Consider the following 16,463-nt stretch of genomic DNA (forward strand, 5'->3'; position numbering starts at 1 on the left):
TCTAGTATCTTGAGTATGTGTGTGGTGTCCTGTATGTATGATTTTTATTGTTTGATGTAGGGTTGTAGGAAGTGATCTATATATTGTGAGAGATTAGCTGTCATGGAGTTAATTATATCAGTCATTAACTCCATGACAGGTAATCTCTAACAATATATAGATCACTTCCTACAACCCTACATACACAACAAAAAGACAAGTAAGACTAGATTAGAGGACACAATACCATTCATGTTCACCCTACAGACTTTTGAACCACGGGGCCTAAACATAGAGAACAAAGTGAAATCTGTCATTTGCAGATAAGCTGCAAACCATACACCACTTCCACCACCTCACATGCCCATGTTCCGACCACTAACGCCACCTCTCCCTAATATTGACTTACCTTACACATACCATCCCACAGATGCAGACCCAACCACCGCCACATCCTGCAAGCAACACATCACCCACCTGCCCCCCCTTCCCCCTCCCCCCCATGCCTGCTACCCAACCACCACTGCCATCCCTCCATGCATCACCCCACCCACCATTTCCCCCCCTTATCCCCCCCTCCCCCTACACCCCACTATGGCACATTCCTGCTGACCTCCCACTACACCTCGCAACACACACCACGCCAGACAACAACCCAAACCCCCCGCATATCCTGATTACCCTCAAAACATCCCCCCTCCCTATACACACCCTACAAATAAATAACAAACTGCATGTTAATCCGCACAACAACACCCAGCAATGCACATACACACAAAAGAAAACTCATAAAAAACAAATCGTTACCATAACAACCACCTCTCATCACACAGCTGTTCTGACCTGTCAATCATCCCCTTGACTACCACACCCCCACACACCTGATTGGCCCAACACAGCAGCATATGACCAGGTAGCTCCATTTAACCCAAGCCACACAGCAATCAATAATCTCTACTCCTTGAGAAAGGCCGTAAGGCAGAAACGTGTTGGTGTCTCTTCCAAAAATACCTGCACTGCACAAGCAGCACCAACCAAACTTAACGCCTGCACAGAACAAAAACGCAGAAAACAGTCGGAGTCTCTTTCATTAGTACCTGCACTTCACAAGCAGCACCAACCAAGCTTAAATGCCTGCACAGAACAAAGACGCAAAAAACTGTTGGAGTCTCTTCCGTAAGTACTGGCTCTTCACAAGCAGCACCACCAAGCTTAACCGCCTGCCCAGAACAAAGGCGCACAAATCAGTCACTCGGTCCGCATCCACCCCCGGCAATGGACTAGCGCCGCACAGCCCAGCCACCACAGGACACAGGCACGCTGCCTGGTTCCTGTGGAGACTGGGCTGTGCGGCGCTAGTCCATTGCCGTGGGTGGATACGGACCGAGTGTGCTGCCGCGAAAGATGCTCACTGACCCAGCACAGTCACAACAACCAGGGATACACTCCCGGCGAGTACCCATCCCGGCAACGTCAGCGACTCAGCTCCCCCAAGCACAGCCACAGGGCTGTCACACGCCAATGACGCTGACCACCAAGCAATCACACTGACTTGGACAGCCACCCACAGCAGTAGCGTGGCAACATACGGACCATGCCAATACCTCCCTGTACACCCAGCCAGGGTAAGTCAACCAGTACTCACCCAACAGCGACAGGCACCCACCTGGACCCAGAGGGCCACACACTTACCGGTAGGTCAATTAAGCACATATACTGTGGGACGCCACAGTACACACAAATACAGAGGGGGACCGCATGGAGCACATCCTGGCAAACACTCCGTTCCTAAGACTGTTGACCATAGGTCCAGCAAGGGGTAATGTGTGAACTGCACGGAGAGTAGACCCCCTGAAAGGGCCTACTTACATCCCCCACAGAGTCAGTGCTCCCCTCAGAAGACTTCCTCAAACTCAAACACCAAAGACTGCCTGAACCCACACCATGGGGAACAATAAGACACTGTTGAAACTTTCTATGCACATCTGGAACTTGTATGCACGTTTGGTACACTGTGTAAATTACTGCACCATTTAAACGGGTCCTCACAACTACTGCAAGCTTAAGATTATACACCCCAATAAAGATCTTGTCACTTAACCCATCCCAGTCTGGTCTGTACATCACTCCACACCCACCCGCAGATACCCCAACCCCCACACCACACCATATCTTGAGCGCCTGTTACCCACCTCTGTATAGTAAGGTAGGTAGTCAGAAGGTGGGCATTAGGTAAGTAGACAATTAGTAGTAAGGTTAATAGCAGGTTGGTAGTATATAGGCAAGTTGTAAGTAAGTAGAGAGTAGACAGGTAAATAATAAGGTAGTTAGCAGGAAAGTGGATAGTATGGAAGAAGACAATAGGTAGTTAGGTTTATAGCAGGTATGTAAGCAAGTGGTAGGTAAGTATGTAGATATTAAACTGTAGATAAGTAGTATGGTAGGTAGTAGGTACTTGTGTACTTTACGGACTCTTTGTACTTTACAAACTCATTGCAGAGAGAACCCAATGAATTTTTTAAATGGTACTTGTGTATTGGATGTACACAAGTACCGAAAGTTGCCCCACCTAAAGAAGAAACTTGTCCCCTCACGGGCTCGCTGCGCTCGCTATGCTTCAGGCTCGGTGACTCGCTGCACTCGCCACAAGGTTATATTCCCACTCTGTGCCCACTTGGATGGTAGGGAATGGCACTGGACACTGGGAATGATGCTGCACACTGACTGATGAGTCCATTAAGTACACAAGTACCAGAAGGTGGGCAGTTGGTAAATACACAGTAGGTAGGTAGATAGCAGGTAAGTAGTATGTAGGCAGGTGGTAAGTAAGTAGAGAGTAGGCAGGTAGATAGGTATGTAGGTAGTAGGAAGGTGGGCAGCTGGTAAGTAGATAGCAGGTAGGTAGTATGTAGGCAGGTGGTAGGTCAGTGAGTAGAGAGCAGGCAGGTAAATAGGTAGTAGGCAAACAAGCAGATAATAGGCAGGAGACAGGTAGTATTGATAGCAGGGCACCGGCTTCTCTGCCCTCAAGCAGCAGGAGTTCCCGAGGGACTGGAGAGCAGAAGAAAGCAGCCGGATCCGGGTGGCAACAGCAGGGGGGAGGCGGAGCAGCAATGCGCAGGCACGCATGGACAATAGCGATATCGAGCAGGGGCGCCAAGAGGGGGGGGGGAAGGGTACAAATTACACGGGGCCCAGGCATGCAAGAGGACATGGAGCACCCCAGTACCAGTCATTTTTTTTTTTACTTTTTTTTTTTTTTAAATGTAAATCACTTTTAATACATCTCCGTGTGGGTGGCCAGCGGGCGGCGGGGCAGGAAGGGAGGAGGGGAGCGGGGGGGGGGGGAGTCACTGGACAGTATGCTCCTAAAGCACGGTTTCCTTCCTAGTAGTGTGCAGTGTGATCTCGAGAGATGATGACATCATCATCTTGCGAGTCTCCCCATTCTCCACTGGGTGGGACAGAGAGGGGAAATGGGCGGACACAGTTACTCAGTGTGAGTCAGATGAATTGGCGGCAGGAGTTCATCTGTCTGTTCGGTGCGAGGCGAGCCTGCGAGGAAAGAGCGCATTGGCTGTGATTGATACTGTGGTGCTGGTAAATTCGATATATATCCATCCCATAGTATGTTCAGATTAGCATGATGCTAATTAGACAGCCATACTGTATATCGTTTTTTTGTCATAATTTCTTTGTGAAATCATTACTTGTTTTAACTATTGTCAATATAAAACTTACAATTTGTTAGTATACTGTGGGTTCCTAGTACACCCCACACACACACACATATGTATAGATATATGTCTGCATGTGTGTGTGTGTGTATATATATATATATATATATATATATTTGTTAATGTATGTGTATATACTGTATAAATTTATGTATGTATTTATACTGTATATACATTTTTAGATGTAATTAATTATAATAAATATATGTCTATAATCCCCAATGCTGTAAGGTACTCTCCGGTCTTTTTAAACAAGAAAATCACTTGACAAGTCCTGCTTTTTGCAATACAGTATCTGAAATGATACAACAAGCAAGACTTGTGAAGTGATTTTCTTGTTTAAAAAGACCGGAGAGTAACTTAAGCTGCATACACACGCAGCAATTTAAATTATCAATTTGAACGATAACGATATCGTTCTTATTGTTATCATTCAAATCGTTCATTTTTAGACCCCCACCAACAACCAGCGATGCGCAGGACAATAGCGATATCGAGCAGGTTACTATAGCGACCCGCGATAATTGATCGCGGGTCGCTATAGTTGCTGGTAAGTTGGTGGAGTTCTGGATGATCGATATAGATCCTCCAGCACTCTGGGCAGGTGCAGGACGATCAGTCAGCGATATCGTTATCGCTGACTGATCGTTCCGTGTGTACGGGCCATCACAGTATTGGAGATTATCTACAAGTGCTAAAGTACACATCGGCTGCTGATTTATTTGCTTGCATGGGAGTGCCTCTCGTATGGACCATATATATTTTATATATATATATATATATATATATATTTATATATAGATAGATAGATATACACAGTGATCACACATGCTAAAAAATACAGTAGAGGACCCACTCTCACAAGAAGATAGGGTAACACACTCTGCAGCCAATGGCTGCTGAGATGCACTGCAGTCAATAGTATCCCACTGCAGCCAATAGGATCCTGCCCTGTCTCCCAGAAATGTAAGTCGCTGTGTATGGCTGCCGCCCCCTCCTGCTGTTTGGTGGTAGAGACTCAGCTTACAGGGAGGAACAGCCGATGCAGAGCAGCAGACAGAGACTGTGGGCCTTAGAAAGAGGGGAAACAAAGACCAAGTACCCCAGGGAGAGTAGCAGGTAGCTGCTGCAGAGACTGGCCCCATGATAGCCATCAGCCAGGTACATATCCCAGGGCATAGATGGACACCAGCTCAGTGCTGCTGCGAGGGGGCACGGGGGGTGGTTGCAAAGCAGGATCTCTAGGTGGGGGGGGTTCCAAATGCTTGATTCCAGAGTTCAGTGTATGTATAAATATATACAGGGCCAGCGATCACAGTAAGCCTTTAGGTTTGACAGTAGGGTCAGCCTGTCTGAGCTGAATGTTTGAATAAAGGGCCTATGTATTAGTAATTACGGCACTGTCATGATTATTAACAGTCTGTATCTCGACAGATATTTTAATTTTTAATGAAACTGTCCAGGCTATGTACTAAGGTTTACTCGCAGGGATAGCTGTAGTGATAACTGATGTCCCTGCGAGTTACTTCCCTGAATAATCTGAGAAGTTTTTCACATTTGCGTAAGACTCCTCCGGGGAATCTGCCACCGCGCATGCACAAAGTGTCAGATTCCGTAGCACTGAATAGTACAATTGAAAACTTCTCACATGAGTGAAGCTCTAAGTTGCATGTAGGAGAGTTTTGGGCAGCTAAAAAGCAGCTTTTATGGGACTGTCCAGCCATCCTAATAGTGAATACTTTTGTCCCACCTGCTGTGAGGTATGTTATGCCTGCTGGGAGGTATGACATGCTGTGACCACACCCCCTCCATGGGGGGCCCCGGGAAGTTGCTGTACTGGGGCCCAAGATTCCTCTTGGCAGCCCTGGCCGTGTGGAAGGTGTGGGGAGGGTAAATTTTGGCACAGAGTCCTTACAACTAGAAATCCGAGGGGACCATCAACAAGCCGCTCAGAGGTAAGCTGCTGCTGTTCTTCACTTCTCCTTCTGCTCTCTGCCAGGGCTCCCAGGCTGACAGGTTCGTGAGCTCTAATTGGCTCGCAGACCAGTCAGCCTGGAATCCCTGACAAAACGCTGGAGGAGAAGTGCAGAGCAGCTGAAGGACCTGTCAGCCTGGGAGCCCTGGCAGTGAGTGCGGGAGCAGAAGTGCAGAACAGCAGCAAATTACCTTGGGGGAGAGGAGGCTCAGTGTCCCGCAGTAGGGACTTGGTTTGCCGGATCTCTGCACCAAAAGTTATCCTTAGAGGACGGGAGGCAGCAGCGGGATGGGTTGGAGACACTGGTTCCGATCCCGAGCAGACTGAGGACGAAGCAGCAGAGTGGGCCGGGCGAAGACACACTGACGTCACCGGCACTGGACCCAGCTGCCTCAGTGTCTCGCTCTTTGTTCTTGGTATGTGGGGGGTTTGCCTTCTGCGGGCCACTGGTGTAGATGGATGCCTGCTGCTGGGGTACGCAGGTTTCAGGGGGTCTCTCAGCCAGCAGAAGAGGTGCTTGGGAGAAGCAAGATAATGCCCCTTCTCCAATGCAGCCTCAGCCGGCTGCTCCTCAGGTCCTGGCACCCCTAGGCAGCTGCCTAACATTGCCTAATGCTGGCCCTGTGTGGTGGCAGTTACATTCAACTACAGTAGCTTTACTCCTGTCTTGGTGTAAATCAATCATGAATCAGTCTATAGAGCATCCCAGTACTAGTGCTGGCAGTCATGGTACTTCAACATCTACTTTTAAAGAAGGTCAAGGGGTAAGAAGAAGGTATAAGAAAGAGCACTCTAAATCTACGCTATGTTTTACAATTTAAGAAAACATCACCTCTAACTATGAAGGGAAAAGTTACTCCCAAAAATGTAGAATTACCAAAATGCCATACACCACACACAGTGGCAAGGAAAGACCATGGGTTTTCTTTGTGAGTGGTGGTCCCATAACTGCTCTTTCATGCACTAGAATGCCTAACGCAAAACTTGGGCCAAACTCAGTCAGGCATCTTCTGTAACCACCACCACCACCTCACTCTGAATCTAGATTTATCACCTCTAAACCAAGAAAATCAATGCACACAAAGAACACTTAGGCCCGTATTCAATTTTAGACGAAAAGTCTGTTACCAGACTTTTCGCCGTCATTGGAGGTTTTGCCGGCGAAAAAGTATCACGTGCGTCCTCGCATATCCCCGTATTCAATTTGAAATCAGCAAAAACTGGACATGGCGAATCTGAAATCAGCAAAAAGTTCTGTCATTTTTGGGGAAATCAACCTGACAAACCCCAAAAGATGCTCTGACATGGGGGCTCACTGTGGGTACCCCCGATTAGCCCTGCTGAAGGTATTTGGCATTTTTAAGTGGTCTCAATTGGAGCTATATAGCATTTTTTAGAAGGTGGTGAAGAATAGCATTTAGGAGGTTTTTTTGGGGGGCAAAATAAGTAGTTCCACCAAATTTGGGGCACATGAAATGGGTGCTAGCATATTTTGGTAATATGAAGTTTTAAAAATCATGAAAAATCCACCTGCCACAACTACTTACCTGGTGTCTATTTCGCTAGTTTTTAAGTTTGTCCTCCAACTTTGTTGTTTTTCCCCCCAAAACGAAAGTACGTTTTTGGGGTGTCCTGAAGTCTTTTTTTTTTTTTTTTTTTCTACGCAATTGTCCTTAGAGGGGCTTTCCCATGGGTGCTGGGTGTTTTTTTTTTTAATTTGTACCCCAAAACCCCAATTCTGCACTTTTTCTCGCCACCTATTCCTAGGTGATACTTTTTCGCCGGGTCTGATGCCTTGACTTTTCACACCGGCGAAAAGTCGGCCAAATTGAATACGGGGAAAAGTGGAATCGGTGAAAATGATGTCATTGGCAAAAAAGTTTTGCCACGAACAGCTTTTCGCTCCGAATTTAATACAGGCCTAAGACTGAAGACCAAACTGTGTGTTCACAAATTTGACAGATGCCTGAGGAGAGTCTAAGGGTGTCTATGTGTGAAGCTGATATTTCTGATTCTGACACTAATCCTACAGAAATCCCTTTCCACCATTTCTAAACCCTCTGAAAATGTAAGGAGAAGTAGTAGTAAAAGTAATGATGATGATGATGGATTAGACATAGAAATTGAGGATGCTACTTTGTAAGTGCCACAGGATGAGAGAGTGGGTAACTGTGTATCTGCATCTAATGAGAATGTTGATGATTAATGTGTTGGACAAGAACAAGTTGAAATAATTAAGGAGGATGATTTGTTTGTGTCAAAGTAAGTCAGCCACCAGTGACAGCAATTCTTACCAGTGATAAAAAGAAGTGCATTGTCATGCAGGGGTAAAGATCAAAAAATCCTCCTCTTCCATGTGGACTTATTTTTACCCAAATCCTAACAACATTTGTCAAGATATCTGTAGCATTTGTAGTGCCAAAGTAAGTAGAATTAGGGACATTAACCATCTAGGCAACTCCTCCCTGTTATGTCATTTGCAGAGCGTTAATTAAAGTTGTTTATCAAAATCTAGAAAATCATATAAAATAACAAGCAGTCCAGCATGGATAGATCCATGCATTATCCATGGCCAACACCTTCATCATTAACCTCCTCATTAGTGATCTTAGGTAATCCTACATCCACTTTGCAAAGGCAAACTGACTCCCCTATCCACAATTCCCCAGAAGAATTCCTGTATGCTAGCACTGCTGCTCGGGGTGAATCTTTAACACAGATGGGTACTAAGTAGGAAAGTAGTTTTAAACATCAATTGACTGTGAAACAATTATTTGCAAGTATGACAGCTGCCATCTTGTTGAACAACAGATCACTGAAGCCGTGATGGCTATTTTAGCATTAGATCTGCATCCAACATTCAAAATCAGGTTTAACCAATGCATCTGGTTTTAGACATTAGTTGAGGTCATGTCCATGCTACAAAATTTAATCTTGATTCTATTTTACCAGAATGGCAATTCCTCAGCTGCATCTGGACATTAAACAAAAAGTTATTTTTAGACTAGAAAATACCATTAACTATAGATATGTGGACAAGCGATAGTGGTCAAACTAAAGATTACTTGACTGCAACAGCCCACTGGGTTGGTAAATCACCTTCAGCAACAGCAGTATTTAACACACAACACCAGCACATTCACAGGCAGGCTACTGCCTCACTTTCTGTATCACTGGATCCATTAATAGGCTTACCGGTGGCAATAGGTTGGAAAAACTCGGGGATGTAATGGCAAAATGGCTTACTCCATTAAGACTCTCCTCAGGATTTGTAATTTCTGATAACGCAAGTAACATTGTACCTGTATTACAACTGGGTGAATTTCAATGCATACAATGTTTTGCTCACACAATAAACTTGATGGTTCAGAATTCCATAAAAAATTACAGGTCTGTGCAGGACATGCTGGCTGTGGTCCGCACAATTTCTGGATATTTTCTGCATTCAGCAGCCACATGTAGAAATTTGCAGCAGCTGCAAGAACAAATCAATTTGCAATTTCACCAACAGAAGCAATAGGTAGCAATCTGGTGGAATTCCACTCCTTATATGCTTCAGCAACTGGAGGAACAGCAACAAGCCATCATGACATGAAATAGGGAGAGAGTGGTGATATGGTGCCACCTTACTGGAGCACAGAGAAGAATGCTCTTGGTTTTATGAAGGCTACAGAAACCATTTTAAATTCTAACCTGTAAACTGAGTTGAGTGTTTGAGTCAGGTCATACCCTTAATTGAACTAGAGAAGCTGAAGTAGAAGAAGAACTAAGCGAGTCAACTCAGTATATTAGACTTGTAGACGAAATTCTTTTTTCACTTTGCAAACCAAATGATTTGCAACATCTTGCAATTAAAACATTAAATTTTTTCAACCATGCTTGATCCTAGGTTTACGTCCTATGTAATGTTTTCCAACTAACACAGATCTTAAGAGGTGTAAAGTGCTCCTTGTGAATAAGTTGTTAGCTCAATTGACAGTTTCTCCTGCAAATGCTGCTGCCAAAAAAAAAGTCCATTCCCAAGAGTCCCACTGGTGATGATGACAAGTCAACTCAGCGCATCAGAGTAAAATATTATGAGTTCTGGCCAGGCTTAAACGAATTGCCCCCATATATTGACAGCTTACCATGACTCAATCTGATACAGTAAACATCAATAGAATGATGGATGATTATATTAACATTAATGTACAAATTAGCATCTCACACAATTTGAAGCCTTTTGTACAAACTAGCTATGGTGTACTGAACCTGCCCACCCTCCAGTGTTTACTCAGAGAGTGTTTAGCACGGCTGAGAACTTTGTGAGCGATCAGCGTAGGAAGCTACCTCCAAAAAATGTGGAAAAACTTATACTCTATTTAGCAAAATGAACTACAAATTATAGGAGAAAACCTTTGCTGCCAATTGCAATAGTGGATCACAGTGTGAATATTGTGTGATGATGATATTAAAAACAGTGATGTTAGCTTGGTTAACAAAGCTTCCAATGGGCCTTAAGCCCATTGGAAGCTTGGTTAACCAAATTACCAAGATGTTTTCTTTTATGGGGGCCAAATAAACCAAGCGCTTCAGCCACAAAAGTGGCAGTTCCTGTCACTGAAGTGGTTGGTTTGTTAAACTGTGCATGTGTTACAAGTCGTGGTCACGACTTGACCCTTTCTGACAACTTTCCTAGGCAGGATGGGGTTACTCCTGTTGTTCCTGTTGCTAGGTGATCGGCACGCCTCAGGAAGTGATGTCGCTCCTCTAGTGCAGCTTGATTAATGCTTCGGCCTATTTAACCTCACTGAACTATTGCACCTGTGCCGACTATATTGGATTTGTCTCTCCTTCGGCAACTGCATGGTCAGCATTTCTTACCTGCTACAGGAACAGGGCTTCTCCTAACGCCCAACTGCTCCTGGTCATCCTCCGCTCCTGTCGTCCTAGTGCTGCCTCCGGTTCTCCTAGCCACAGCACCAGCTGGATTCCGCTCACACCTGACGCTGGATAAAGCTTCCATGTGCAGATCAGCTTCTCAGATGACTCCTGTATCACTTCTGCTTCCGTTTCTCCATGCTGGCATCAGCTCATGTAACCGCAGCGCTAGCAGCAAAACGTTGCAGGGACATCGGCTGCCTCTACTGCTTTCTCCTCAGCTCCTAGTTCCGGGCTTGCTGAGGAATTCTACAAACTCCTGCATTATCTGTGCTGTCTTCAGCTCAGCTAGACGCAGCTCCCATTGCTCCCCAATATCATCAGCCTGTTGGCTGCTCCAGCTACCTTTTGACAGCATCATCGGCTAAGTTAGCGGCACCATTGTTCCACTGACCACAACATCGGCCTAAAGGCTGTATCATCGGCTAAGTTAGTAGCACCATCGGTCCATTGACTGCAACATCGCCCTAAAGGCTGCATCATCGGCTAAGTTAGCAGCACCATCAGTCCACTGACCGCAACATCGGTATAAAGGCTGCATCATCGGCTAAGTTAGCCGCACCATCGGTCCATTGACCGCATCATTGGCCTAGAGCCTGCATCATCGACTAAATTAGCTGCACCATCAGTCCACTGACCACATCATCGGCCCAGAGGCCGCACCATCAGCCCATTGGCCATACCATTAGTCCACTAATTATATTATCGGCCCAGAGGCCGCACCATCGGTACAGTAGCTGCACCATCGGCCCAGAGGCCGCACCATCGGTACAGTAGTACAGTAGCCGCACCATCGGCTCACCAGCCGCAACTAAAACTATTGACTATACCATCGGTCCACTAATCAAATCATTGGCCAAAGGCCGCACCATCAGCACAGTAGCCACACCATTGGCTCACCAGCCACAACTAAGACCATTGGCCACACCATCGGTACCTAACTATCGCAACAACCAGACCCCATCTCTCCACTCTTCTGGACTTTAGACATTACCCTTTTAGGTATAGCAGCATACCGTAACAGCATGTCTTTTTTTAATATACAACATAAAGCTGGGTTGGAGAGCCCAAGAACAATGCCATTGTTCACCAGTTTTTATTACTTATAAATTTTTATTTTCCCCCAAATCAAAATTTATATTAAATTAATTCAAAAGAAAATACTGACTGCATGAAGACAAGGTTACAAGTTTCCATGCAATTATCACCACTATGCTCCTGTAACTATTCATTAATTGTCAATTTGAATGAGGCTAGCTTGATCTGAGGCCTGTAATTTGCTCCTATGAGAAGTTTATTATTAACTTTTTAAATTATTATCAGTTTCAGCTTTATACAGCTATCAATTTAAATTGTCCTGAGGCCCGTGTTTTGCTGATTGGATTCAGTGTGTTTGAAATATCACATTTGGATGCTTGATTTTTAATAGTTGTTTTTTCATGTTTTTAATTTCCTTTTCCTTTTATCAATGCAGTAAATACTTGGACTGTGATTTGCTGTTGAAGTGTTGGTAATATATCATATTTTCTACTAGGCTTTTACTTTTAAGCTATTCGTTTTTGATTAATGAAAACATTTGTATAAGGTTGTATAGTTTAATAAACTGCCATCCTGTCTGCCATGTCACTGTGTTCTATAGATGTTCTATAGTCTTTTAAATTGCCAGTGTTTGTGCCTCTGCTCTGTCACTTAACTTAACTTAACCAGCCACCTTGCTGCAGCCTTTGTCCAATATCGGTGAAAACAATATTATGAACTGTGAGTTGGTCAAAATTGACTGGAAATTACTTGAAATTTATTATTTTGATGTTAATATTGCTAGAAATCCTAAACCAAAACCATGATTTAGATGATTATAACCAAAACCAAAACACAGGGGACTGCACACATCTCTAATTTGTAGAGAACTTACCTGTTTCAAATATCAAAGCTCAGGAACTGGACATTGGGCCCGATTCAGACCCGCTCGTGAGCGCTCGCAAGCGGGTCGATGTTGGACCAGTGCGCATGCGCACGACGGACCCGGCTCCGTCGTGCGCATGCGAGAGACCCGGGTAGCGACGGGCAAACCGTCGCTCTGGATCTTGTACCAAAGGGGGCGTGCTGTCGATGTTGATTGACAGCACGCCCCCTTTGGTGGGCGTGCCGGGGGCGTGGCTGCCCAGACGGAGGCGTTCCCATGGGAACACCTACCGTCTGGGGCCGTCCCCACTGACATCACAAGTGATGTCAGTGGGAGTGCTTTCGGCTCTGTTTGAGATGAAAGCACTCCAGGGCTTGCGGCAACGAGACCCTACCACAAGGATCTCGTCGTACGCCCGATGGTTGCGATAGTCTTGACCATCGCGACCATCTTCCTGGCCGCTCGCTATAGCTGTGGGTGGTCACCCACAGCTATACGAGCGGCCAGGAGGCCGCTCTAAAAATCAAGAAGGACGGCCCTGATTCAGAGCGAGTGCTCTGTCAAAGCGTCCGGCTCTGAATCAGGGTCTTTGCCCTTAATGTAGTAATGATTTGAGCAGTTGCTAATTATCTCTTGATATCTTTCACAGAATCTGACAAGTGTGACCACAGAAGGAAACAAGCACATACAGAGCCTACGCAAGCCATGGAGTCTGAAGGGAATGCAACACCCAGTCCTATAGAGACTGCACAAAACACAGCCATAGACCAAAGAACTGAGATTCCCTCAAGTCAACCTCCATCTGTCAGTAACTAACGGACAATGTTTTATCCAGTGTTCCTATTTTGGGGAAGGTTGGGTTTGAATGGACAAATTTCCAGGTTATTTAATTTTCGGATTATTACACTAAAGATTGGCAGCTCATCTGTTGTAATGCTGCACTGGAAAATCTTTAGTCACTACTTTCAGAAATTGAAAGGTGCAGTCTCTATAAGGATTTTGTAAACTAACAACAGTAAGTGCTTCAATGTTACATACAGAAACCGGTTTAAATATTCATGTCAGTTTTATTCACAGACTGTATATACGAGAAAAGTTTTTTAGGCAAGTCCGCACAAAGGACAAAAAAAGGGGGTATTACAAAAAAATCACCCTAATTAGGATTTAGGATTTGAAAATCTCCCAAAACTGACCAGAGAAATCACTAAAAATGGTAATTTAAACAGAACTACCTTTATATAGGAATATATGTTGGTAATAATTCTGTTTGGTCAATGGTCCTCCCCCGAGTCATGTATAATCATAATAGTAAAGAAAAAAAGAGAAAAAAAGAACTCTGTATGGGGGCACCCTTATTGGGAGAAGCTGTAGTTAAAACTTAACTTTTAATATATAATGCTTGATAAGATAAAAGGAGTTACTAAACAATACAACTAAAATGGGTACTGCTGCACTAATGCGAAATATAGACAAAATCAAATCATCAAGCAGTATAATACTGCAATTACTCTGCCGGTTATAGACAATGCTCACTTATTCAATAATATTAATAATCAATAATATTCTTGAATAATTACGACTTTTTCAGGGATACTGAGGGGGGTGAATCGTACACCCACAGGGGGGGGCAGTGAAGCCCGCAGCCTGTCATCAAGCTGCGCAGCAGTGAAATCTAGGAGAGAAGTCTTTCACTTCCGAAAAACTGGTTGGGAGAAACAGCAGTTTTTCCGAGGTGATAGTTTAGGGCAGGAGACATGATGAATGCCTCCTAAACTGTGGGCCTGATTCAGAGCCGGACACTATTTGCGCTCGCTCGTCCAGAAAAAGGGGCTGGCTATTTAAATTAACCGTTCGCTCTTTGCGGTCTGTTCATGCCTCTATGTCTGAACGAGCGAACAAAACATGCGAACGTAATTTTGAAAAAAACACCCCCTGGCCGCTCGCATCATACGTCATGTCCGCTATATATTAGATTAATCGAGTACATCGGACGGCGTATGAACTGCTCGCTATTCTTGTGGTTGGTTTTTCCTACCACAATCATGCGAGCAGTTCTAACTATAAAACAACCAAGTGACGTGGTCGATGACGCTGCTATAGTAATTATGCACACCCTTAAAACGCCCGTTTTGACCTTTAAGCACGCCTGCGTTCTGATCTCCACTTCCCGTTTTCAAGCACCTTCCCCTGATACCACCCACATACGCCTCCTCCTGTCACTGAAAATAGCAGGCATTCGCTATTTAGCGAGCACACGATTTTTGGCCGCACTGACTGGTTCGCGCATGCGTATTAAAATCCATACGCATGCGCAGTTGTGCGAACATCGGTCGGAACGAACGACCGGCCGCTTACGAGTCTGAATCAGGCCCAGTATTTGAATTCATAGTAAGTTCAAACCATAATTATCAAATGTGATAATTATGTTTTGATGAATAGATCCCTCAGAGTCTTTATTATATAATATTAATAATAATAATAATTATTATGATTATATAACATATAGATATTATTATTATTATTATTATTATTAGTCCATTCCTATTATGTGCACATTGTGTGATATATTGTACAACTAATACAAGCTTACAAATGATATAAGCTATGTTGCTTTTTCAGTTTGTCAATGCACACCAGTCTTCAATGACCAAAAATATAGTACAAAAAATATATATATTTGCTCATTATTATGTAAACAGTAATTAACTGTTCTAACAATTAACATAGTCATATTGATCTGGGTCAATGGCTAATCTGATATTTTGACCTACTGGATGAAATTCAGTTGCATTTTGTTTGCCTGAGATGGTGCCTTATGCTGTACTGTGGTTGGTTAATTTGGTGAAATGGAACAAATTAACCAGCCAGACTCCTGCTGTGTCTGACCAGGTTTAGATTAACCAATTCATAAACTGTGTAGATAGTAGTCAATCAAGTATTTAGTTTGCACCTACATTTTATGGACAAATGTGATTACTAGAATTGGAGGTAACAGAAAATTTTGGCTGTAGAAACAACAGTTTCAAATATCAAATAAAGCAAACATAATGTTCAAACCCAAAATAAGATGGACACAATCTTTCTAACAATGTTCTTATTCTCTTTTAGAACAAATACAATTTATTTCGAACTATGCAAAAACAAGCCACAAGCCAATATAGTTTAACAAAATAAATCAAATAACATTTGTAGGTTTGTACACAAAATCTGACATTTAAGAAGTAGCACGATATCTATGGTACCAATAGAAATATGAACTTAGACAAACTATTATTCAGTTTGTTTGTTTTTGTAGGGGAGGGAACAATTCCACTAGCAGCACCCATTCCCTGCTTGCTCTTGATAACTGAATCTTTGGTGAACAGAGGGCATGTCAGTTTAGGACGGAATTGCAAAGCTGTAGCTTTGCAATTCCATCCTTACAATTATGTTAATGAAGCAGGAGGCATAACACCCTCTGCATGCATTACTTATCCGAGCTGCATCCAAGAACGCAGCATCGGATAATCTGCAATACCATCAGCCGGCTAAGTGATTCATGGGGTCACGCAAGCTGGCTGCTGCAGTTACTACAAAGAGGCGAGGAAATCTCTGTCAGCCGACAAAGATCCTGACTTCTTCCCTCCCCCTCAATGGCCGCGATGCGAAGGCCATCGCCACCCCCTCCCGCCCACAAATGGCAGTGGACTGTCAATCACTGACAGTCTGCTGCCAGCGCAGTATGGGTCCGGCATTTGCACAGATTCCCGACCATCGGGAATCTGCGTTTATCACACATATAGGCACTGCTAAATAAGGCCCAGAGTCCTCTATAATAGGAGACTGCTGCTTGTCAGTGAATGGGCTCACAGCTCCTCACATACAGTACTATGGAGAATATGGACTCCACAGCTGCCACTCTTAATATTTTTAGCCTATTTAAGCTCCCTGCTTTATGTGCAAATGTTCA

At 44.2% G+C, this 16,463-nt stretch overlaps 1 protein-coding gene across 1 annotated transcript in view; it reads left to right on the forward strand.

The window, feature by feature from the left end:
• LOC148474932 (capping protein, Arp2/3 and myosin-I linker protein 2-like) overlaps window positions 1-13,951 on the forward strand; it is a 970,125-nt gene extending 956,174 nt beyond the window's left edge. The window contains exon 36 of the mRNA XM_088457971.1: window positions 13,164-13,951. Coding sequence (XP_088314097.1) covers window positions 13,164-13,330 — 167 coding nt within the window. The 3' untranslated portion in view covers window positions 13,331-13,951. The remainder of the gene's footprint in view (window positions 1-13,163) is intronic.
• The last annotated feature ends 2,512 nt before the right edge of the window (window positions 13,952-16,463 follow it).

This window comes from Taudactylus pleione, unplaced genomic scaffold, assembly GCF_031769625.1.
Source record: "Taudactylus pleione unplaced genomic scaffold, aTauple2 ptg000799l, whole genome shotgun sequence".
Taxonomy (NCBI): domain Eukaryota; kingdom Metazoa; phylum Chordata; class Amphibia; order Anura; family Myobatrachidae; genus Taudactylus; species Taudactylus pleione.